Here is a 26,593-nt window from a genome sequence, read left to right as displayed (position 1 = left end):
GTAATTATTTTTACTACGGCAGAGTTAAAAATAATTACGGCGTAATTCCACATAACCAAAATTTACTTACAGGATAGTTACGGCCTTAGGGCGGGCCTTAAAAGAAACCGTTACCCAATTCCTTAAACCTAATACCTTTAAAAGATCATTATAAACTTTTAAAATAACAGTCTCAGTGAGGTGCTGCTTTTGGAACACAGATTGAAAAGGGTCCAAAACTTGTAGTTTTCCTAAGGAGTCCTGAATTGACTGTTCCTGAACGTTTTTCAGGAATTTACTACCAAATGGCAATTTTGAAATTGGACAATAATTACCAACATAGCAGGTATGAAGATTTTTTAAAGTAATGGAATCACTGCAGTATGCTAAAAGTCACTGCAGTATGCTAAAAGTGAACCATCACAGTGAGCTGTTAATGATATTTAGCAACGAAGGATCAAAAGGTCCTAAATAGGACAGAAAGTGATAAAATCTCTAAAAGGGATGATGCTAGTTTCACTTAGCCCATTATTCTAACAATGCAATTTAGTGTAATAGAAAAGGATTAGATAAATAGCTCGGCGCATTTAGGGCCATCTTCATCACGGGAAGAACTTAAGAACTTAAATTTGCATTTACAAGTCCATCACCTGATTTACAAAGTGATTGAGAAATACATTATAGTCACTATCAGAGAGTATCAAAGTATACTGAGATAGGGAAGAAACAATGCTGTTAATAGCGTTAAGTAATTATTGTTGTTATTATCATAATAACGACCTCAAATATTCTTATTGTGGTTTATTAGATCATTGAAATAAGAAGATCTAACTTCTTTTGCTGCCTTATTGTAAGAATAGAAAAAATCTTTAAAATATTTTCTACGGACAACCAAACCTGTGATCATCCATAGTCATTCTGATTTTCGGTGTCAAAGTCCACAAATCAGATTATTTAGCCAGGATGAGCAAGGGACTACAGAACGATAATTATTTTTTTAAGGAGCGATCTGATCCATAGTAGAAAGGGATGCAGACTGGAGTAGCCCAGACAACCCACTCTACCTCCTGAGCCACAGCCGATAAACAGTCATGAATCTCTGAGAGAACAGATACAGGCAGACCCAGACATTAAAATTACACGTAAAAATGTAATTTTACAAATTAAAGCAGCTCCACCTCCTCAGCCAGGCTCTTGAGGACAGGTCTAAAAAATAAGAGCTTGTTCTCATGCTGCCATGTCACAGAGATAAACAAAAAAATTCTAGTTTCTCATGACAGAACAAGTCATTTAAAATAAAGAACTTGGTAGCAATACAGTGGGCATTAATTACCATCATACTATCATCAGTAGAGACAGCAGGTGCAGAAGCAATATACAAAACTGAATTGAAATGTGATAGTTTGGAAAGGACTGACATTTATACTCAGCCACACATTTACACATTGACACACATTTTCTAGGAGTTCTTTAATTTTATCTTCATAGAATTAATACTTGTCATATTATCATGTGTTTTTCCAGTTGCAGTTAAATGTGGGCAAGAAAATGAAACAGTTTAAAATAAAAAAAAAATCCAGACATTTCAGTAGAACTTCTTTGTGGTAATATATGACTTGACACTTAATATCAATGATTAACATGTTAAGATCCTATCCCCAGAAATATTGTTCTATACCAGTGTTTGACAACCTGTGGGACAGGCCATAGCCATGGGTGGAAAAACATGAAGTGAAGTTGAAGTGAGTCAGTGATGTTCGAGATGAGAGTGATGCGGGGTCTGGTGGGGAAATGAGGGTAGTGTTTTCTAATGCAACATTGCTGACCTTTACTAAAATTAATCTTGTATCCTTGCATCCACTGCACTACACTGAGCACAAGTGGGATTAGCAGAGCTAATTATAAAACATTCAATCTTCACCAGCATGCAGAAGCTTGGGCCACATCAGTTTTGCTGAAGTCAAATTCAGTGTTTGATGTACTCTCAGAAATCAGCCAAGTCTTCCAGACTTCAGTTAATTTAGACTGTAAATGGAAAAAGGAGAGAATAAGCAGTAATTAGTTTCTGTAAAACCAACTATATATATATATATATATATATATATATATATATATATATATATATATATATATATATATATATATAAAGGAAAACAAAGAAAAGGGGGGGGGGTATACACATTCCTTTTCATTACTTTCAAGCAGCTCTTCCATGTCCTTGCCACACTAACCTATCACCTCCTTTCTGAATAGCATCTTGCAGACCACGGAGCAGGTATTCCAATAGTGGTTGCCATAGCTTCATAAAACCATCATCGTTGTTCTTTAATTTTGCACTAACCCTCTCTAATGGCATATCTTAAAAATTTCATTGTACCACTGAGTTACAGTAGGAGACTTTTATTAATCCAGTTTAGAAGTACACATTTATGGGCAATAAATAGCAATTTACTTAACAATATTGATCTGTTTTTATCCCTAATTCTGTTCATAGGCACCAAACCTAGTAGAAACTGCCACGAATATTTACAAGTCTTAGACTTCAAAATTGTACCCACTTCCTTTGCTATACACCCCCAGAATTTTAATACTTTTGGACACTCCCAAAAAACAAATGCATATGAGTACCAGTGGTTGAATTACACTAGGGGCAAAATGAAGATCTGTTAGGATCCATTTTATTCAGAACATAAGGAGTCCTCTGCTGTCTATGAAGTATCCAAAACTGCATTTCTTTATGCTTATTACTAAGGAAGAGCGAGTGAGTTGATACATGAATACACACGAATACATTCTTTCCACGACTGCTCATCATAATCTATTTTAAAATCCCTTTCCCACTTCTTGATGAGCTTTTCAAGATTATATTTATTATATTCCTGAATATGTTTGTAACAATATCCAATTAACCCTTTTTTATACTTATAATCAACCAAAAACATTTCCATTGGACCTAATTGAATCACATCTTGTGTTGTTTTGAGATACGAATGAATATAATGTCTAATTTGTAGGTATGGAAAAAAATCTTTCTGTGAAAGCTTATATTTATCTATGATTTGTGAAAACGACATAACCACACCATCAACAAGTAAATGCCCTATCACTCTTATACCTGTCACAAACCATCTTTGGAACACAGCACTTTTAAGGCCGGGGTAAAATCCTCATTGTTTATGATTGGTGTCAAGTAAGTAATTGTCAAATTTTTGCTGAAATACCAATTCATATCCCTCCAAATCTTAATCGAATTCTCCACCAATGGATAATTTACTGATTTAAAAAGTTCCTTTTTATTCATAATTCTCACTATTAATGCAAATGGGGCTGAGTTCCATGCTTCCAATGGTTCTTCCTCTCCCTTTAAATAACTATGGATCCATTCATAAATAAGTCGATGATGGCAATCCCAATTGTAGTGCGTAATATCAGAAAAAGAACAACCACCTTTGTCTTTAGGTAATTTTAAAGTTTTTAAATTCAATGTAGATTTTATTCCCTTTCCATATAAATTTTGATAGACTTTGTTCGATTTCTCAAAGAACTTTCTTAGTTATGTAAATAGGTAACATCTGGATAAGGTAGAGGAGTCCTGGCAGAATAATAATTTTAATTAAACTTATTTTGCCCATCCAGGAATCAGGGAGATCCATCCATCTAGCAAGGTCATTTTTAATGATTATAAACACTATGTCCAGTTAGCATATTCTTATAAATATATATATATATATATATATATATATATATATATATATATATATATATATATATATATATATATATATATATATATATATATATATAACAGAAAATTAGATACAGTAACATACATACACATACATACAATGCATCAGTACTTCATGTCTATCCAGTAAAACACTGGGAATGGCATGCGGTTCTGACAAACGGCTAATTAAACTTAATAATTGGACTCCTTATTCTGTTGTGTTGTCTCATTCCTGTTCGATAAATGAACACACAGAAACTTAAAAAGCTTAAGCAGAAACTCTGATTTTTTAAATTTCCACAATTTCCACTCTCCTCTTGTTACCTCATGTGTGTATATATTGTCTGTGTTTTCCCTTACCCTTTGTTGTGTCGTTGGTTTTCTGCCAGCTGTGTGCTCTCATGTCAGTAAGTCAGTAAGGTAAGTTTTCCGTTTTGTGGTGCTGGCCCTGTCCAGCCCTGCTTTTCCCATATTCCAGCAATCAAGCTGAAGCTAAATTAAGTTCTCTCGAGTCCTGCTTTATGGGTCCATCTCTCGTGTACTACACAGCTAATCATGACACCTTCTGTCTTGAAGTATACATTTGTGGCCCAATGTTGCAGGGTTCTGATCACCCCAAGTTTGTGTTCAAGTGCTTGGTGGAAGTCAAAGAGGAGGTACTGTTCTGTGTGTGTGGGCCTCCGGTGAACTTCAATGTTTAGGCTTCCATCGTCCATTGTGAGCCCAGCCCAGTCCATGAACCAATTATCCTTGGCATCCTCCCAGGTGAACCTTATGTTTTTATCGACTGAGTTGGTGGCATGTCAGGAAGGCCTCTTTTTCTTGGTTTTTGATTTTGCTACAGGCATCATCCACATTTGTATACCAGTGGCTAGGAGCCAAGAGCTTTACTTTCTACTTCCTCCATGTAAAGGTTGGGGACACTGGGGAGCTCATGGCACAGCCATGATTTTTGTCTCTAGAAACCCTCGTATTTGAAATCTGTGCAAATCTGATTGGGGATAAAGCTGATTCTCTTTTGTAAGATGTTGTCTTGTTGTAGCTATTTTCTGACAGTCTCCACTGCCTTGGTTTTAAGTATACAAGTGAAACTCCATCAAAGAACATTATGGTTTTATCTAGATTCAACCTAAGTCTGTGGAGTTTTCAATGTGATGGGATGTGCTGCCTACAAATGCCTACACTGCCTGCAGTGGTCAGTAATGGTGTGGGGTGGTATTTCTTTGGAGGGCTGCCCTCCATGTGCTCACCAGAGGTAGCATGACTGCCATTAGGTACTGAGATGAGATCCTCAGACCCCTTGTGAGACCATATGCTGGTGCGGTTGGCCCTGGGTTCCTCCTAATACAGGACAATACTAGACCTCATGTGGCTGGAGTGTGTAAGCAGTTCCTGCAAAAGGAAGGAATTGAAACTATGGACTGGTCCGCCTGTTCCCCAGACCTTAATCCGATTGTGCACATCTGGGACATCATGTCTCGCTCCATGCACCAACGTCACGTTGCACCGCATACTGTCCAGGAGTTGGCGGATGCTTTAGACCAGGTCTGGGAGGAGATCCCTCAGGAGACCATCTGCCACCTCATCAGGAGCATGCCCAGGCGTTGTAGGGAGGTCATACAGGCACTTGGAGGCCACACACAATACTGAGCCTCATTTTGACTTGTTTTAAGGACATTACATCAAAGTTGGAACAGCCTGTAGTGTGTTTTCCACTTTAATTTTGTGTGTGACTCCAAATCCAGCACTCCGTTGGTTAATAAATTTGATTTCCATTGATGACTTGATAGCCTATACTATACTAAAAAGTCACCAAACAAAATGCATGCTCCACATTTTTGGCACAAAAACTTGCATTACTGTCCAAACTTATTCACTTAGAAGACTACACTAAAAAAGTCACCATACAATAAAAGCTTTGATTTACACATACAGTAACATTTACACGGTAAAAACAAAGTTCTCGCTATTTATACAAAGCTTTATTCATCCAGAAATTCAACACGGGAATGCAGCTGGACTAACAGTACCTTTATTATAAAGGAGCTTCTAATCTATTTATGTTTCTAAAGAATGTATTGTTGAGCTTTTGGGTTGTATTTTGTTTTTTAAAAAGAAATAAAAATTAATAAATATATATATATATATAAAGGAGCTGCTCCTTCCACTGCTCATTTATTCTCCAATCCATCTCTGAACCTCCATGGTGGCATGATCACTCACTGTCTTCCAGACATGTTTTTGATATATTTCACTTCTCACCTCCATTTTTCTGCTCTTTGTTGTTTTTTGTGACCGATCTGTACAGCTGCAATCCAGTGATGGAGGCTGAACAAAGGGGCTGCAATGCAGTTTTCTGACAGTGGAAGCGACATTGCTGCAATGATCCTATGCTTGACACAAAGTGCAATTTCTCAGCTTTCAGAAACCATTTGAATTTTTCCAATCCATCAAACCTTCGTGAAATTACGGGAATGCAAACAACTTGTGTGCATTTGTGTTGTTACGACACACTGGGTGTTAAAGGGGGTCTTTTAAAATATATTTTTTCCCTATGAAAATTTTTTAATTGGGAAGTAGCTCCAACTGCAGTTAGCGTTAACAGTCCTACAATCAGCTTGTTGCAGTAGCTCTGAAGGACTTTTACATTTGGTGTAAAAACTCCAAATCACACATGTGACCAACATGCTGTGGCAAAGGAACAGCTGAAAATATCTTAAGATTAATATTGTGCTTCTGAACTGGCAAAATAAAAGACTTCATCTCTCCTTTGTTGCCAGCCACAGAGGTGTCCCATTAACTTCCTCAATGCTGGCCTTCAGAGGGTCTCCTTCACTGACGCCAACTTCCACTCATGCAATGCAAAGGTCTTCATTGCCATCATTGGTCTCTGCCAAGTCACCGGAGGTGTCCCTTTGCCTCCGCCAGCATCAACCCCCAGTGTCTCCATATTGGCCCAGCATCCTGAACTGCACCCCTGTTCAATCTTGCTTCCTGCATCCTCACTTGGACTGTTTCCCCAGCCTTGTGTTGTCGTCTTTTGTTTTGTTTCTGACTCCCTGTGTTTGTCTTTGTTTGTTTTTTTTTAATCTTGGTAAATAAAAATAAAAATAAATAAATAAAAATATATCAATAAAATAACCCCCTCTGTTTTTTTTTCACAAATTACACTATGTATATAGCAGTAATCCTAGTGAAATATTTATATGTTGCAATATGAGTTATTGCCACATTCATGACCCAAAGATAGAATGCATCCCAAAAAGGCACAGCACAGTGTAGTGAACAGTAAACTTGATTCAACTTATTAACAGTACCCAAACATAAGCATAACCATACAGACCTGGGTTGAGTATTGGGGTTATTTATTTTGATGTTGGTGAATCCTTCTGCCACCTGCAGAGGGCGCTGGCTCATGGTCTGGCAGGAATTGGCCAAATCACCCTCTTCATCAAAAGGGTCAAAGTGGTTTCCAAAAAGACTGCCTTGTCTCTGTTTTAGATAAAATAACGTGGTTAAGGTGGGCTATAACTGTCATATTAAAGTCACACATATAATAGGAGGTATGTGGGCAGCTGTTATTCATAGTAGGACATAAAATTAAGTTACCGGAAATCCCTATAGACAGATAAGAGGGTCAGCGTGTTTCTGTAGCAGGTAGTGGGGGTTTGTACTAGAACAAGTCTGAACCACAATTTAGGGTGTTCTCACATTAGGTGATCTGCAGTTTGACAGCATGTTTAAGGCTCTAAAGTCCTTTTCATTTGACTAGTATGATAACAGCACACCCTACTCAAGCATGAAATTAAGTGCCAAATCCATAAAGCATGTGAGCTATAGTCACACTGTGATAAAGTGTGTCTGTGTGTGGGAGCGAGAGGAGATGGATAAGAGATGCAGTTATAAGTTCAGGAGAAATGGAGGGAAATATTGGGGAGCAGAAGACAAACTGGGAATCCATACTGATATGAAATGAGGATAATTATGATTAAATCATCAATTTTTGTCACAGCCTTTTTTTTCTTTTTATTATTTTCACTGATTCACTTGTTTTTAATCTGTAATGAAAAAGTTCCAAAAAACTGACCAAGTGTTGACATTATTGCATGTCAGACAGAAACTGGTTCTAAATATTCAAAAAAAAAAAAAAAAGAGAGAGACACATGGAGGCAATTAATGATACAGTAACTGTAAGTAGTTTCTGAAAAAAACAAACAAAAAAAAAAAGCAAAATAGTGAAATCTAGATGTTTCCTACAGGCTCTCTTAAACTACTGTTTCAGTTAGTTCAGTCATTTGTCTTGTAAACTTTTTTTCATCTCTTCCCTTACCCTAAAGATGCTCTGCAATCCTTGGTCCATCTCTTCCTCTGTAATTAGGTCTCCTGAGATAGCCCTACGAAGTTCTGGAGCTGCCTCCTCTTCTATGTTTCTCAGTCCTGCCTGAGACAGAAAAATTTATTTTTAGGGTAATAATAAAATACTGGACTGATTGTTACTGTTAATATTACCATGTCTCATCTGGACAACATCAATAAATAATACTGGAGTGCTCAGTATATTTGTCCATTTTTGTAAAATCAGAAAAAAATACAATCAAGACACTTTTACAGCTGCCAATCTACCTTCACACCATCAGTGCTGCAGTTTTTTTTTTTTAACTGAGTGTTGACAACAAGCTGGATGGCCCCTCTCCTCTTTAGTCTAGAAGACATATGATGAGCATGTTTTCAAAAAAGGATTTCAAATTTTCATTTGTCTGACCACAGAAGAGTTTTCCACTTTGCTCTTTGATGAGCTTTGGCCCATTTGCAGTAATAAGGTCTAACCTGCATTTGTGGATGACACAGTGTACCTGAGCCTATACAATGATTTCCATAACAGAATCATGCTTGATTTTAATACAGTGCTGCTTGAGGGCCAATGATCATTGGCATCCAATACTGATTTTTGGCCTTGTTCCTTTCTCAACATTACTGTAATCCTTTCTTTAAAATGTCTTCTTATTGATTATTAGAAATATATTGATAGATATGGTACAGAACCATGTATAGTAATCACCTTTAACTGATTTTAACCCACAAACAAATTCCCAGACAGCAGACACACAGACACAAAACTAAACTGAGGTAAAATAAATAACATTTGCACAAATTAGAAAAGAGATACTACAAATAAATATTGCTATTTAAGATAACCCTTTAATGATACAATATCACCAATATGTATGAAATAAAAAAAATAGTGATAATAGTGATAATAATAAAAGAAAAAAGAAAAAAGAAAGGTGGGTATGTGGAGAGACAATAGACAATAGAAGTAAATTTCTCATAAAATTTTCTTAAATTTTATTTTAACTTAGTTGCTTATTTCAATTGTTTGTAAAGCAGTCGCAAGTAAGAATTTCATTGCTCAGCATAACCACAGTGTTTTGCGGTGTACATGACAATAAACTTCTTGAATCTTGAATCTTGAATCTTGAATAAAACATTAAGATGGGGTGCCAAACTTCATAAAATCTGTTTTGACAGTACGTTATTGTATCTGTCTTGTTATATCCCTTATGAGTGAGAGGGGGGAGCTGGATCTTTCCACTTTAGTAAGATGGCTCTCCTGACAATTAAAGAAGAGAGAGCATTTGTTGTTTGAAGCGTGGTAAGTCCAGTTCTGGAGCAACTCCAAAGATGGGGTAAAAGGGGTTTGGCTCAATCTCACATTGCAGAACCTCAGATATAGTATGGAAGACTGACTTCCAGAAATTAGCCTGAGAGGAACAAGACCAAAACATGTGGATTAATGTTGCAGGTGCACTCCTACACCTGTCACGTGTTGTCTACATTTGGGTAAATGCGTGCCAGTTGAGCTTTAGAGAAGTTGTACCCAGTGGACAACTTTAAATTGCAGAAGTGCGTGGCGAGCGCACAGTGAAGAAGAATGCACCTGAACTAAAAGTCTCACACATTATCAGAGATGGGGGATTGTAGATCCTGTTCCCAGACTGTTCTAATAGCAGTCAGAGATGGACAATGCAATTTTCAGATGAGATTCTAAAGTTTAGACATTACACCTTTGGAAACAGGATTGATAGACAGAAATGATTCAAGAGGATTATCTGGAGGTTTATGGGGAAATTGTGATGTCATACTTTGCACATAATGCCTGACCTGCAGGAACCTAAAAAAAAAAAAAAAAAATTGTGGAAGCAATTCCAAAGTTTTTTGTTAGTTCAGAGAAGCTAGAGAAGTATCCATCTGAATATAAATCCGCAAAACATTTCACTCCTTTTTCACCCCAGACTCGAAAGCCAGTTCATGGAGCAAACAGGTTTTTTCACTTATAAGCAATAGGGCTTATGAGTGAAATAACCTGGAGACAAAGTGTCTTCCTGAATTGGGACCAAATTTTAAGATTGTTTAACCACCAGGCTGCCAAGGGGACCTGAACAGGTAAGAGGAAGAGGTGAACTTAAAAGTGCAGACAGAGAAGTTCCAGTACCTCCACAGACTAGAGGTGAAGGCTCCAGATAAAAATTCGCCAGTAAAGCAGTCGTTGAATGTTAGCTGCCCAGTAGTAGTTTTGAAAATTGGGCAAGGCCATTCCACCTGACTGTTTAGGCCTAAGAAAGGCTTTTCTTAATCTGGAGTGTTTACCATTCCAAATAAAAGAAAGAATTAATCAGTCCAGAGATTTAAAGAGCAATATAGGGATCATAATAGGGAGGCACTGGAAAAGATACAGATATTAAGGGAGCAGCATCATTTTTGCAGTTAATTCTACCTGTAAGAGACAGTAACAATGGGGACCATTTAGATAAGAGTTGTTTTGACTGATCAAGTAAAGGAAGAAAATTAGTTCTGAATAGGTCTCCAAATTTTCTAGTGACATGTATGCCAAGATATTTAAATTTTTTCAGTCACTTTCCTAAGGGGAAAACTACCCTAATTAAGTTTTATTGCCTCATTATTAATCAAAAATAATTCACTTTTATCTAAATTTATTTCATACCCGGACAATTTTCCAAAATTATCCAACACCAGGCGTGTATATGACTTAAGCAGGTGAGACACATATAAAACAAATCATCAGCATAAAGCGAGGCCATGTAGTAAAGTTTGTCTCTAAGAATGCCCTGTATCTCCCTGCTGCCAAGAATTGCAATAGCAAGTGGCTCAATTTCTAAGGCAAATAAGAGGGGGCTTAAAGGAAAGTCCTGTCTTGTTCCACAATATGGCCTAAAATACTCTGAATATCGGTATTTGGTAGCACTGAAGGAAACGTACACTTATATAACAGCTTTATCCAAGAGCAAAATATAGGGCTAAAACCAAACTTCTCCAGGGGCAAAAACAAACAATCCCAATTGACTCTATCAAATGACTTTTCAGCATCCATAGAGATCAGATATTCTGCCATAACGTTGTTAGATGTGTAGATGATGTCAAGCAAATGTCTAATATTGTGAAACGACTGGCAATTTTTCACAAAACCAGTCTGGTCAGGAGCAGGGTTATTATAGTTAACGAAAACGAACGAAATAACGAAAACTGAAATTGAAAAAACATTGTCGTTAACTGAAATAAATAAAAACTATAATTAAAAGGAAAAAACGATAACTAATTAAAACTGAATTGTGAGTTTACAAAACTAACTAAAACTAACTGAAATAATCGATAAACTGACTTTCATTTACTTGTTTTTTTGGGGGGGTTTTTTAAGCCTTGTGGATTGATATGAAATCATTGTTTCCGCTCTCCGAGTTTAAGCTGGGAGCGCCACAGGACAACTGTGTGAGTGCGCATGTGCGTGCGCTCACCGCGCTGGTCCGCAAAGTAATGGCTGCGGTCTGCCGAGTCCCGTATGGAGGTTCTTTGAGTACAAACACCTGCACACGACCACAAGGTAATTAACACACACAATCCAGCTACACAAGCATAAATGCGGACATGAGGTCGGCAACTTCTGTAGGTTGTGTACAGAGGCCGCAAAGACCCTGCAGGTTTAATTAGCGAGCATCTAACCAAGCTAGCTCCAAAACAGAAGCAGCTTCAGGTGGTGAGAACATCAGGATGCAGCTGGATTTGAGCTTTGACTCCTTCAAAGAGTTTGTTTTTGTTTAACACCACATGTAGGCGTTATTAATCTGCTGCACTGATGCTGAAGTTTATTGTGGAGTTTATTGTAGAATTTATTGAGTTTGGGAGTTCATGTTTTTCTTTGTTTCTCCCTGGTTATGCTCATGTGTGTCCTTAATATTACACAAATTTAGCATGTCTTGTGAACAGTTGGTTGTTGACTATATTTCTTTAAACTGTATCTTTTGTCAAGTTTTCATTACACAATAGTCACTTTTGCGCCTTGAATCTTGCACCTGATTAGGTATGAAAATACTAAAACTAATACTGAAACTAACTGAAACTAACTAAAACTAAGCATGAAACCAAAAATAAAAACTAATAAAAACGAGCAAAACCACTCTGAAAACTAATTAAAACTAACTGAATTAGAGAAAAAAAAGTAAAAACTAACTAAAACTAAACTATAATGTAAAATCCAAAACTATTATAACCCTGGTCAGGAGTGATAACAGAAGGAAGGACATTTTCTAGTCAACGGGACAGCATTTTAGCCAGTTGTGACATCGGTGTTTAAATAAAGATATAGGTCTGTAAGATGTACAGTCCAGTGGGTGTTTGTCCATTTTCAACAGCAGGGAGATACAGGCCTGAAAACATTACTGTAATCTTTTGATGAAATTATGTACTATAGGTGATGAGATATTCAAAGTCTTCAGAATTTTACATTGATGAACATTCAGAAATAGTTCACAATTTGTAAATGGAGTTTTCTGCAGACTCTGCATTACAGCTTTACTTTTGAGAAACTCTGCCTCACTAAGATTCTCTTTTTATACCCATTCATATTACTGACCTGTTATTAGCCTAACCTATTTAACTGCAAAATGTCCATTCAGCTTTGTCTTTTTAGTACCACTTTTCCAGCCTCTTGATGCCCCTCCATCCCAACTTTTTTGAGACATGCTGCTGTCCTCAAATTCAAAGGATTTCTCAGTTTAAACATTCAATATGTTTTCTGTGTTGTATTGTGAATACTATAATGGTTTAAGATGTCTGTAATTTATTGTTTGATGTTTTATGTTTTACACAGCATCAAAAGCTTTTTATTTTTATTTTTTACAGTATCATTGTCCTGGCTTGTCAGCAAGGTCTTATGCTGTGCCTCTCTCACTTTACATCTAGAAATGGGGTTTAATTTATTAGTGAAGCTAAAACATGATACTAGTAAAATGTTTGCTGCACATGTGCAAACAGACAGCATGTAAAACAACTGCTACTCTTGTGTTATCAGTGTTTTTGTTGAAAAACTGGGGGCTGCATGCATTTAATGTGTAATGCTTGCTAAATACATTTCTATTTCAGGTCTGTTTTGAAAGCATAAAACATCTTTTGATGGAGCCCCTCTGTATTGAACGATTGACGGGGGAGAGTCCTGTCAGTACCGAAAGATGACTAGTGCTAATGGCCTCACCTGCTAACAGACTGTGGTTACACCAATCCCACACGGTAGCTAACAGCTGAAATTCTCAGAACAGTGAGCACAGCACAGCACAACACACACACACACACACACACACACACACACACACACACACACACACACACACACACACACACACACACACACACCAAATGACAGAAATCCATTGCAGTGACGGAGAGCTTCAGAGCTCAGATGATACCATACTGAACAATCAGATGAGATATAGTGAGTTATTGGCATTTTGGTGAAAAATACTATATGTCAATAGGCATCTTAGAGAATTCCTGGCCAATCTACTTTCATTCTATTTTTTATCAAAAATTATTTTTCTTTCATCAAAAAGATAAATACTTAGAGCAAGGTTGAATAAAAAAAAACAAAAAAACAAATGTAAATAAACAAGTTTAATTGCAATTACAAGCTTAAGAATGCATTTTGTCAAAACAGTGTGCACTGATAACCATTGATAAGAGCTGTACTTTACAATGTACTTTACAATGTAAACAAAGTTTCTCCTTCAGTTATATAAATCTCTATAGTAATCTAAAGACAGCAGATTTATGATGATGAATCTGAATATTCATTAGAGAAATGCGATGTTAGATAGCAATGCCATTAAATATCTGATTTGTGATTAAATAATGGGCAACTACAGTAAGGATTCACAAACACTTCTAGCAATCTGACTGTCATCTCTACTTTTGTAGTCTGGTTTATTAATTCCAAGCATCATAATTTTGCAGAATTAAAACTGTTCATTCTTATACAAGTATATACTGTTTGAGCTGCAGCCAGTTGATAATCTATTTCCCTTTCCCAAACTGAGTGACTAGAAATATATCATTCTTAAGAAAAATCAAATTGTTTGCAGTTATGGAAAAAATAAAATGCTTTCATTAATATTTATAATAACCTGACTTGACTAAAACCAAGCAATAGTCATATCATTATAACTGAACCTTTAACTGCTTACCTGTATCTCATGGGTACCACTTTTCTTGGTGGGACGGTAGCCATAATATTCTTCTTGTCTCTTCTTCAATTTCCTGAAATAATCCTGAATGAGGAAAGTGGCGTAGAACTTCCCCACTGTCACTTCATCATCTGGTAAAACACAAATAAGTGTTTTTCACTTTTTGATTTATTTGAAATAAACAGAGAGACCATACAAGATTGATACAGAGTATACCCACCCAGAGCAATCCATCAAGGGCTAAACAAATGCGAATAAAAATAACAGAAGGCAATATTAAAATACAAGAATTTCCCATTCATTAAAATGGCTCCCACACAAACTGATTCATCCTAGCAACCACCTTAACCAGCCTTACTAGATTGTGATTGTAGCAAAAATCCAAGCAATTCAAAAGTAACTGAAGCAACCAAGTCAAAGAAAACAATTTTGTGGAACTCATTAAAATCCAGCCAGCCATTCATTTTCTTCCAGTTAGCTTGGGCCTGGTCACAGGGGCAGCAGCCTAAGCAGAGAAGCCCAGACTTCCCTTTCCCCAGCCACCTCGACCAGCTCATCTGGAGGAACCTGAAGGCATTCCCAGGCCAGCCGAGAGATATAATCTCTCCAGCGTGTCCTGGGTCTGCCCTGGGACCTCCTCCCGGTAATACATGCCCGGGACACCTCACCCAAGAGGTGCCCAAGAGGCATCCGAGTCAGATGCCCGACCCACCTCAACTGGCTCCTTTGGTGTGGAGGAGCAGCGGCTCTACTTTGAGCCCCTCCCGAATGGCTGCACTCCTCAACGTAAGGGAGAGAGGCCAGTCACCCTTCAGGGAAAGCTCATTTCTGCTGCTTGTTTTCGCGATTCTTTCGGTCCCTACTAAAAGCTCATGACCATGGGTGAGTGTAGGGACATAGCTTGACTGGTAAATCAACAGCTTCACTTTTACATTCAGCTCCCTCTTCACCATGACAGACCAATGCAGCGTCTGCATCACTGCAGAAGCAGCTCCGTCTGCCTCTACTCCCTAAAATGTTGGCCTAAATTTCATAAGCTCCACTCAAGGAAAACAGTTAAACTCAGTTAAGCTTTAGCAAATAACAAGATAAGATGGACAGCACCAGTTACTAAAACTCTAACTTTACAGATGGATTTGAAAATCCCAGAAAAACCTATATTTGATAGAATGTAGGACATAATTATTGCCAAATTATGTGGTTTTTAAAAGTATTCCAGATTTTGATTAGTCAGACCACAGGACAGTTTTCAACTTCTTTTTAGGCAACAGTGTTTCAGGTTCTTGTTTAAATACGGTGTTTCTCCATCCATCCATCCATCCATTCATCCATCCATCCATCCAGCCATTTTCTTCTGTTTATCTGAGGCTAGGGCATGGGGGCAGCAGCCTAAGCAGAGAAACCCAGACTTCCCTCTCCCCAGCCACCTCCACCAGCTTATCCGGAGGGACCCCAAGGTGTACCCAGGCCAGCCGAGAGATATAATCACTCCAGCATGTCCTGGGTCTACCCTGGGGCCTCCTACCCGCTGTAGGACATGCCCGGAACACTTCACTTAAGAGGCGCCCAGGAGGCATCCTAGTCAGATGCCCGAGCCACCTCAAATGGCTCCTCTCGATGTGGAGGAGCAGTAGCTCTACTGTGAGCCCCCTGTTCCTCTTGAATCCGGGGTTTGACGAATGGATGGACCCTGGCATAGACCTTACCGGGGAGGCTGAGGAGTGTGATCCCTGAAAGTTGGAGCACACCCTCTGGTCTCCCTTCTTAAAGATGGGAACCACCACCCTGGTCTGCCAATCCAGTGGTATCGCCCCAGATCTCCATGCAATGGTGCAATGGTGTGTCAACCAAGACAGCCCTACAACATCCAGAACCTTCAGGAACTCAGGGCAAATCTTGTCCACCCCAGGGGCCCTGCCACCAAGGAGTTGTTTAACCCCCTCAGTGACCTCAACTCCAATCATGGGCGAGTCAGCACCCCCCATCCTCGTCCCTAGACTCTGCTTCCACTACAGTAGGTGTGTCAGTGGGATTCAGGAGGTCCTCGAAGTATTCCTTCCACCACCTCTCTATAGCCTCAGTTGAAGTCAGCAGCACTCCATCAGCACTACTGTGTAAGTAGAGCACCCCTCCCCTCCATCGCCTGACGGTTTGCCAGAATCGCTTCGATGCCCTCTGAAAGTCTTTTTCCATGGCCTCACTGTTCCACTCAGCCTGCTGGTACCAGTCAGCTGCCTCCTGAGTCCCACAGGCTAACCAAGCCTTCAGCTTGATGACTCCCTTCACCTCTGATGACCACCATCTGGGAACCAGATGGTGGTCATCGGATGGTGGTACAGGCATTCCCAGCACATCCTCACGACATGTTTAGGTGCGCCGGGTCTGTCCAGCATCCTCCCCCGTCACCTGATCCAACTCACCACCAGGTGGCGATCAGTTTGACAGCTCAGCTCCTCTCTTTACCCGAGTGTCCAGAACATATGGCCGCAGATCTGGTGATCGATCCATCCATCCATCCATTCACTTCCGCACATCCTGTTCAGGGTCGCGGGGGGGCTGGAGCCTATCCCAGCTGTCATAGGGCGAGAGGCAGGGTACACCCTGAACAGGTCGCCAGCCTGTTGCAGGGCCAACACAGAGTTACAGACAACCTTTCACACTCACATTCGCGCGCTCAGTCACACCTATGGGCAATTTAGATTAGCCAATTAACCTAACCCCAGTAAGTGCATGTCTTTGGAATGTGGGAGGAAACTGGAGTACCCGGAGGAAACCCACGCAAGCATGGGGAGAACATGCAAACTCCACACAGAGAGAGGGAGAGGCCTGGGCCAAGGTGGAATCGAACCCAGGCCTTCCAGATGTTATTCTAACTGTGAGGCAGCAGTGCTAACCACTGGTGATAACAGATCTGGTGATAACAGATCTGGTGATATGATTACAAAATCGACCTGCAACCTAGGGTGTCCTGGTGCCACTTATGGACATCTTTATGTTCGAACATGGTGTTCATTGTGGACAAACTGTGGTTTGCACATAAGTCCAACAAAAAACACCATTTGATCACACCCCTCTAGGTCTCACTGTTATTGCCCACATGAGCATCAAAGTCTCCTAGCAGGACGATGGAGTGACTGGATGGAGCACCTTTGAGCACCCCGCCCAGTGACTCCAAAAAGGGTGGGTACTCTGAACTGTCATTCTCCAAGTGGTGGCACATTCGGACGCAGCAGCTACACTGGATCATAAAGTTGGTGTTTTTGTTGTCTGGCATAGACTGTATCTGTTGCAGAAACCTTGCAAACGTGCATTCAAACTACTGCACATATGTGCCACCAGGACACATTGGTACAGGTTAGAAATTATGTAGGAAGAGGCGCTATGCTGTAACGCGAGAACCCATGAGAATCTCAGCAGTATCCAACATGGCGGCCTGTCACTGACTGCTAAACCTTTATTAATTAGTTTTCTCCACCAACTTCTTGTCAGACAGTGTCATAGCCAATTAAAAATTCTAGGCACTTTTTTTTTCTCTCTCGCTCTAACTTTAACACTCTGGAGCACGACAAAGAGGATCTGGATGGCTTGCAGTTGTATATTGAGGAGTGTTTTGAGCAGATCATCATGGGCAAACCGGACAGGATGCTGACTCCCTCCAGCAGCAAAGGACCTCTGTCAACTAAAAGAAGTCACCCTGAAGACTCCCCAGAAGCGACCTCCCCACAAACCAGCACTATGATGGACATTCTAGAGTCCATTAATAGCAAGCTGACTAGTTTCGATGCCAGCCTGGCCCTGGTTGAAAACCTCGTGTTTGAAATGTATACGTTTGTCTAATGATGATCATTAATGCCGGTATAATCAGTATAGTGCCATGATTTTTGTTGTTCTTTCTTTCTTTTTCTTTCTTTCTTTCTTTCTTTCTTTCTTTCTTTCTTTCTTTCTTTCTTTCTTTCTTTCTTTCTTTCTTTCTTTCCGTTGTAGTTTTAAAAATGTTGTTTTGGTGTTTGCACAGTTTTATTTCACTTAGATCCCTTTTTTCATGTCTTTTCTCTTTCCGCACTCAGCACTGTTTATTTCACTTTCAAGGTTGTAGTCTACTACACTAACATACAGCACAGATGCACACAGACCAACATGCAGCACATATACACACAGACCAGCATTTAGCGCATCCACACACACACACACACACACACACACACACACACACCTTTAGTGAGCACACAACACTCCACCAGTTAATTTAAACATTAACACACTGAGGTTTGAATCTGGTTCGAGGGAAAGAAGCTAAAAATTTTTAATTGTTAAAAGACTTAAAAGCAGATGTTGCGCTTCTACAGGAGACACGTGTCCAACACATCTGGGCATACCCTCTCCTCTTCACAGTTCCCTCACATGTACTCAGCCTGCTACAACTCCAAACAAAGAGGTGTAGCGATTCTGATTAACAGCAAGATAAACTTTAAAATTACAAAGACTACAATAGATCCAGAACGCAGATTTATAATACTTAATTTATCTATTCAGAACATAGATTTATGCATTTCTAGCATATATGGACCAAATGTTGATGACCCCTCCTTCTTTCATGCTTTCTTCACTTCACTCTCTGATCACTCTGACACCACACTTGTAATAGGAGGAGACTTCAACCTGGTACTTAATGCAGATATTGACAGGCTCAGTACAGCAGTGAGTCAAAGGAACTGGCAGTCTGCAGACATTCTTAAACAATACATGAAGGATTTCGGTCTTTGCGATGCTTGACATTCACATCACCCCACTCTGTGAGATTATAGTTTTTTCTCACCAATATATCAGTCTCACTACTGCTTAGACTACTTTTTAGTTAGCAGCTCCATCATGATGGACATCACAGACACTCACCCTATCACCATCAGTGATCATGTACCGGTGTCTATCACTCTGACACAGAAAAGAGTCACACCATCCAACCAAGAACTGGAGATTTAATACATTGTTACTTAAAGAACAAGATTTCATTAATTATTTCAAAAAGGAGTGGTCAATATATTTATAAAATAATGATCTACCTGGAATATCACCATGTGTTCTTTGGGAAGCAGGAAAGGCAGTAATGAGGGGTAAAAAAATATTTTACTGCTCGCATAAGAAAAATAAAGAAAAAACCCATGTGTTAGAATTAGAAGAAAAAATTAAATCTTTAGAAACTGTCTATGCTGCTTTACCACAGGAACATATAATTAACAACCTGAGGAAACTAAACTAAAACTGGAATTAAATGAAATAACTGATAGGAACACAATTTATGCTGCAAAGGCTGTGTTTAGAAATCTTTGAACCTGGAAACAAATCTGGAAAATTTCTGGCCGATCAGTTAAAACTAAATAAAGAAAAAATAGCTATTTATTCTATTAAAGATTCAATTGGTAACATTACTCATGACCTACAACAAATAAAGACTCTTTTAAAGACTTTTATGAAGCCTTATCATCATCACAGATCAATCCATCTGATACTGAAATTGAAGAATATCTTAATAATATAAATCTACCAAAACCTAAATGATGAGCAGGCTGCCACTCTTGATTTGCCTCTTTCATCGTCGGAATTTAATGAAGCAATACAGCATCCCAAATAATAAAGCCCCAGGCCCAGATGGTTTTCCAGCAGAGTTTTATAAAGAATTTTGTTTCCATCAACCCAGATGAAAACTTCTGGACACAGATATGTTTAAACACTTTCAAAATGACTAAAAGTCCAAATTTACAACTTATACAATACAAAACTCTCCATAGAACACATTATACAGGACACAGGATGTTCCAGATGGGCCTCAGAGACACAAATATATGCACCCACTGATCAGGCAATCAGGCTGAAAACTATATGCATGCTATTTGGTCTTGTATGCCTGTTCAGAGGTTCTGGCAGATGATATGTGAAGACTTATCCACATCGTTTAATTGCACTAACCCAGCATCACCAAAACTGTGGATTTTAGATGATGTAAGTGATTTTAGATGATGGAAAGAAATGTATCACACATAGTTCTTACTGCCCTATGCATCTTTAAGTAAACTATCCTCATGAATTGGAAATCAAAAAATGATTTATGCATTACTCACTATAGGAATCTACGTTTAGAGCACATTAGTCTGGAAAGAATGTCTGCCACCTCTAAAAACCAATTGGCCAAATTTTAATCTCTCTGTTCCCCACTGATCAGCTCCATCACATGATAGGGGTGACCGGCTGTCGTCTTGTCTTGCAGTGTACTCGGCAGGTAACTGGGGGTGGGCTAGGGGAGTGTGATGTTTATTGGGTGTCTGATAGCTCTTGGACTGGAGATGGTGGCTGCCATTTTGTGGTTTCTGTGTCTGGGCCCTGGTTGTTGGTGGTGGGGGCTTGGATGGATGCTCTTATGGTCTTGGGGTGTGGGGCTGGGGGGCCTGTGGTAGTGGGTGCTGGCCCCGTCCGGGTGGCCGACCTGATCTGCGAGGCCCCGTGGGTCTGGGGCCCTGGTGCCCGGGGTCGCCCATTTCCCATTTCTATGCTGTGGGGGGTTGTGGTGTGTGCGTGTGTGTGCGTGTGTGTACGTGTGTGTGTGTGTGTGTGGTGTGTGTATGAGTGTGAGAGTGTGATGTTTATTGTAACTGTGTGTGTGATATTTGTTGTCTTTTGCGTGCGTGTAGGGTGTGTCTTTGCAGTGTGTCCTGGGGGTGTGGCCAGTTCAGGCCGTGGACCTGCCTTCCCTGCACTGTGGTTGGGTATAGGGAACTAGGGTGTTTAGTAGTAGTAGTTAGCTGGCTCTCTTACTCCAGGGGTAGTCCTCTGCCTCTGGGTCATAGTTATCCTGACCCTTTCCCTCCTCCCACTCAGTTAAACATCACATTAGACACATGTAGGTTCTTGGAGGAGGGGGGCTCATGCCTCTGGCTCTCTGGACTCTTGCCCTTTGGCCGTGGGGGCTCCGTCTGGGGTCTCCTTCCTTCCTCATCTGGGGTATGCATGTGGTTGCCATCAGGACTGTGTGTATGTGTGTATATGTATATGCATATGTATAGAGATGTGAATGTGTGTATGTATGTATGTATATTGTCTTCGAGTATTTTTTCTTTCCTTTCTCCCCTTTGTCCCCCCCCCCCCACACACACATTTTTTCTCTCTCTTTTTTTTATCCCTCTTTTCTATCCTTTTCCTTATTGCTTCTCAGGCCTGGCATAAGTAACTAAAAAAAATAAAAATACAAACATTAACAAGAAAACTTATAGAGCTGTTCTTGTAAAAGCAAACAGCAATCAGTGCATTCGGATCATCGTTCCGATTTCAAAGACTGCCAGACATGAAAGAAAAGTAATTGTGCAGGAAACTTTACAGGTGGCTGTAACTCAGGAGGTAGAGTGGGTCACCAATGAAGAAGCAGCTTACACACACTCACTCACTCACACACTCACACACTCATAGACAGACAGAAGCTCAAATTAGTTTTTTGCTTGATCTGATATTTAACTCTAGGTGCATTAAATCAGGTTCACTTTTGGTGGATTGAATCCACTTAGTAAATTAGCAAACTAGTGGTATACTAAAATTGTAAGGTCATTTTTCTCAGGCTGATTAACAAAATAAAAGATTTATAAATAAAAGCCATTGAATAAATAGATCCTTAGAATATTTATGGGCATTTTGATGTCCTGTCTTAGTTTGTGTAAATTTAATTATTGACCTGCAAGACCTGCAGTTCATGGTGTTTTGTTTAATTGACAGGGAAAAATTGTAACTTTCTTTACCGGACTTTTTCCACAGGTACCTGAGATCACACCTGAGACATTATACGCCTTTAACAGGAAAATAACCAGGATGACGGCCAGATGTGAATAGCTGATATCTAAAGAGGTGCAGGGATGCATCGTCAAAGACGAGTGCTGACTACTGTGGTTTGAACATCCAAGGCTTTGGTGAATATGAGCACGGTGTGCTGAAGGCTGAAAGAAGGATGCATACATAACTATTACCTGTGCACTCATGCAGTGATCATTACTTTATGTTTGCAGTAAGATTTTCATCGATTGGAACTGGATTTGATCCTGAAAGGATGCAATCCACATTTTTTAATGAATTTGAGGAAAATTACTAGATAGTGACTGTTTTGTGTTACTGTTTGTCATGTGGGCCAATTTATATGCAGAATTTACTTTGGACTGATGAAATTTAAATGCTAATCCACTTCACTAAACAACATTAACACATGAAAGACTAATGCTTGTTTTCTTTTTGTTTTTCAGGCCATAAGAAAGTATAGAAAGTAAGTACATCCATTATAAGTATGACATCATTAAACCCTGTCTTAATTCTTTGCTAAATTCACAATCACAATAGCATAAGATTAGTTTTCACAAAAATCCTCTTCTGGCTCTTAACATCAATGTAGTCCTGGCTGACCACCCCAGGTCAGGCTGGTGAAGTTGAGCTCAGAAATGTCTGAGCTCAAAAGGGGGGATTGTTGGGATTTTCATGATATATATTCATATATATATATATATATATATATATATATATATTTATTATGTACATTTACTTCCCTGAGAAAGTTGTTTTTGATTGGAAGAATAACATAACTGATTAAAAATACAGAAGCTTATAATGTTTCGTGTCATCATGAACTTTGTTTTCTGACTGTACAATGAACCACACTGATAGAGACTACACAAAGATAGAAATGGAGACTCCGAGGTCATGTCAAGATGCAGCTGCTGGAATCCTTTGTTTTGTACATCAACCAAGACTGATAAACTGTGACTATATGAAACTGTAAGCTGAATTACAATGTGCCAGTACTTCATGCCATCTCACACGGGCATGGCATGCAGTCTGGTCCAGATATCTGTAAACTGTTTTAATTGGTTTAATTAAGTTTAATAATTGGACTCCTTTTTCCATTTGTTTTGTGTCATTCCTGTTCAATAAATGAACGTGCAGAAACCTAAAGGCTTAAGCAGCACACACACTTATTATTTAAATTCCTGAGGGAAAGCCATCCCTCCACCCAATGACCAGGTGCTACTTCTGTCCACCTCTGAAGTGAGGAAAACCGCTTAGAGTCAACCCACAAAAGGCTGCTGGTCCAGACCAAATTCCAGGTCGTATGCTGAGAGAACGTGCATACCAACTGGCTGACGTGCTGACCGATGTCTTCAACATCTCCCTAAGCTACACTGTTGTCCCCACCTTTTTCAAGACCACCACCATCATCCCTTTGCCAAAGAAAACCACAGTGACCTATCTCAATGACTACCGCCCAGTTACACTCACATCTACCATCATGAAGTGTTTTGAGAGACTAGTCATGAAACACATCAAGACCAAGCTACACTGCCACACTGGACCCCATGCAGTTTGCATACCGAGCCAACTGCTCCACAGAGGATGCCATTACCACTGCTGTTCACCTGGCTGTCACCCAACTGGACAAAAGAGACACTTGTGCCAGAATGCTGTTCATAGACTTCAGCTCAGCATTCAACAAAATCATCCTCCACCAGCTGGTAGAGAAACTAGCTCAGCTGGGTTTGAACACCACCCTGTGCAACTGGCTCCTAGAGTTCCTGGTAGGAAGACCACAGGCAGTCAAAATAGGAAACAGGATGTCCAACATCACCACGATGAAAACAGGAGCTGGACTCTTTTTCCTACTGCCATCAGGAAAAAGGTATGCCAGTATAGTGAGCTGCACCTCCAGAATGCTGAAAAGAAACAGTCAGACTGCTGAACAGCAAAAACTTCACGCTGAACTGAAATGCACTCCTGCACTTTTTTTGAGATATGCTAATCTTGTTTAACTATTTTCCCATTTAAGCCTTCATTTATGGGCCAATGAATTATATGCTATACCAACACACTATGTTAAAGAAAAACATTAGGAAATTTGTGTGTGGATCATGTTAAAAAATATCCCTCAACACACGAGTATTTCCAACTTACTGAGAATAAATAAAGTTGTTTTGGAATGGTCAAGTTAAAACACTTTATTCAGTAAAATGTAGCTGTTTATACGTAGAGATCAAATCATGTGGGGAAAGTACCAACATTCTTCAACACTGAAGTTATTTTGTATTGAGGAAAGGGCTAAAAAAAATGCCCTGCAACTATTATGTTTGGGTAGCTCATTTGATCCTGAGCTCTTATGTACACTATGATAGACCCAGGATGTTAGGGGCCTTTATGATGTACTGAAGACCTATTCTCATCTCTTTTATTTGTTTGATTTATTTGCCAACACTTAGTATCATCATTTTTATGTCTTTTGTCCTCGGGTTTATGTACCTTTCCACAGGTATCTCTGGCTTTTGAGTGTCAAGTTTCTGATCAGTGGTTACTGTCCACAGCAACCTGCCCAATGTTTAATTGGTTTTAATGTCACAAAGAAAAATTAAATATTAGTAGTTGAAATACTGCTTAAAATTCTGAATAAAAGAATATTTATTTGCCTTGTTTGTGCAGTTTATTGTTATCCAACACCTGTGTGTGTATATATGCCCCCCCTACACACACACACACACACACACACACACACACACACACACACACGCGCGCACAGATTATGAAAGCTGACCTCCTATTGGTGGAATGACTTGGTCCAATAGTTTCATACTGGTGCGCTTCCAAATCTTTTTGATTATTCCTCTCAGTTCTTCATTGGCTTGTTCAAAATTACCTGAGAAGTTGAAGAAGAATTACACAAAAAATGAATAATCAAACTCTTTCTGTGACTTTCAAAAAGTATAGATGTCACCTAATCATCTAGGACCAAAACACAGCTTTCTAAAAACATTATATTAAAGTAGGTGTCAATCTGAAAGTGCTATGAACAAATTCAAGGAAGTGACTCTACTACTACCTGCTTCCACATTTGCCCCATATGCATCATAGAGTACAGCAGCTCCTAAATAAGACTATTTATTTTCATTGCCTGTTCCGTTTGAGCTAATGTAAAAAAAAAAAAAAAAAAAGACAAAAAAAAGATGTCATTTTGTCTCATTTGCTTCCTTTATAAATGATATGGAAAAGGTGTTTGTGTCCAATTACAATCATATAACTATGATGTTCACTTTGTTTTAGCTCTGTTTTTGCATTTGCCCACTTCTTATCTGGCTCATCAACCACTCATTGATCTATACTGCTCCAAAAAAATTTAAAGGAACACTGTGAAAACAAAATGGTACTCAGTAGTTTTTATGGCCCCCATGTCCTTCTATGCATGAAAACGTCGGGATATGCTCCTAATTGAGTGATGGATGATGTCCTAGGGGATCTCCTCCCAGATCTGGACCCTAGTCTGGGAACTTCTGGACAGTCTGAGGTGCAACCTGGCAGTGTATGAAGAAGCAAAAAATAATGTTCCAGAGATGTTCTATTGGATTCAGGCCAGGCAAGAGTGGGGTGCTAGTCAATAGTATCAATTTCATTCATGCTCCAGGAACTGCCTGCATACTCTCATTACATAAGCTCGGGCATTGCTGTGCAGTAGGAGGAAGCTAGGACTGACTCCGTCAATGTAGGGTCTGACAGTAGGTCCAAGGATTTCATCCCAATACCTAATGGCAGTGAGGGTGTCGTAGCCCAGCTTGTAGAGGTCTGTGCGTCCCTCCATGGGTATGTCTGCCCAGACCATCACTGACCCACCACCAAACCGTTCACGCTGAATGATGTTACAGGTAGCATAACATTCTCCACAGCTTCTCCATTTTCACGTAAGTCACATGGGCTCAGCGTGAACCTACTCTCATCTGTGAAAAGCACAGGGTGCCAGTAGTAGACCTTCTGATTCCGGTATTCTATGGCAAATATCAAGTGGACTCCCTGGCACTGGGCAGTGAGTACAGGGTCCATTAGAGGATGTTGGACCCTCAGGTCACCCTCATGAGGTTAGTTTCTGATTGTTTGCTCTGAACCATTCGCATTAGTGGCCTGCTGGATGTCATTTTGTAGAGCTCTGGCAATGCTCATCCTATTCCGCCTTGCACAAAGGACCAGATGCTTGTCCTGCTGAAGGGTTAAAGACCTTTGATGGTCCTGTCCAGTTCTCCTAGATCCGTGGTTCTCAAATCCAGGCCTTGTGGCCCAGTGTCCTGCAGGTTTTAGATGTGTCCCTGATCCAACACATCTGAATCAAATGGCTGAATTACCTTCTCAGTATGCAGTCAAGTTCTCCAGTCCCGCTAATGACTTCTATATTTGAAGAATAGGTGTGTTGAAGCACAGACACATCTAAAACCTGCAGGACGCTGGGCAACGAGGCCTGGATTTGAGAACCACTGTCCTACAGTAACACAGTAACTGGAATAGCTGTACAACGTCTGCAGTGTCCAGT

At 39.6% G+C, this 26,593-nt stretch overlaps 1 protein-coding gene across 1 annotated transcript in view; it reads right to left on the bottom strand.

Moving 5' to 3' along the window:
* Positions 1-1,804: 1,804 nt before the first annotated feature.
* The window catches only part of LOC115776226 (dihydropyridine-sensitive L-type skeletal muscle calcium channel subunit alpha-1-like), a 252,673-nt gene continuing 227,884 nt past the window's right edge, over positions 1,805-26,593 (bottom strand). Inside the window, 5 exon segments of the mRNA XM_030723834.1 lie at positions 1,805-2,004; positions 7,050-7,198; positions 8,037-8,147; positions 14,236-14,366; positions 24,836-24,937. Coding sequence (XP_030579694.1) covers positions 1,995-2,004; positions 7,050-7,198; positions 8,037-8,147; positions 14,236-14,366; positions 24,836-24,937 — 503 coding nt within the window. The 3' untranslated portion in view covers positions 1,805-1,994.

The sequence above is a fragment of the Archocentrus centrarchus genome, unplaced genomic scaffold, assembly GCF_007364275.1.
Source record: "Archocentrus centrarchus isolate MPI-CPG fArcCen1 unplaced genomic scaffold, fArcCen1 scaffold_29_ctg1, whole genome shotgun sequence".
NCBI lineage: Eukaryota > Metazoa > Chordata > Actinopteri > Cichliformes > Cichlidae > Archocentrus > Archocentrus centrarchus.
This window is presented reverse-complemented; position numbering and strand designations above follow the sequence as displayed.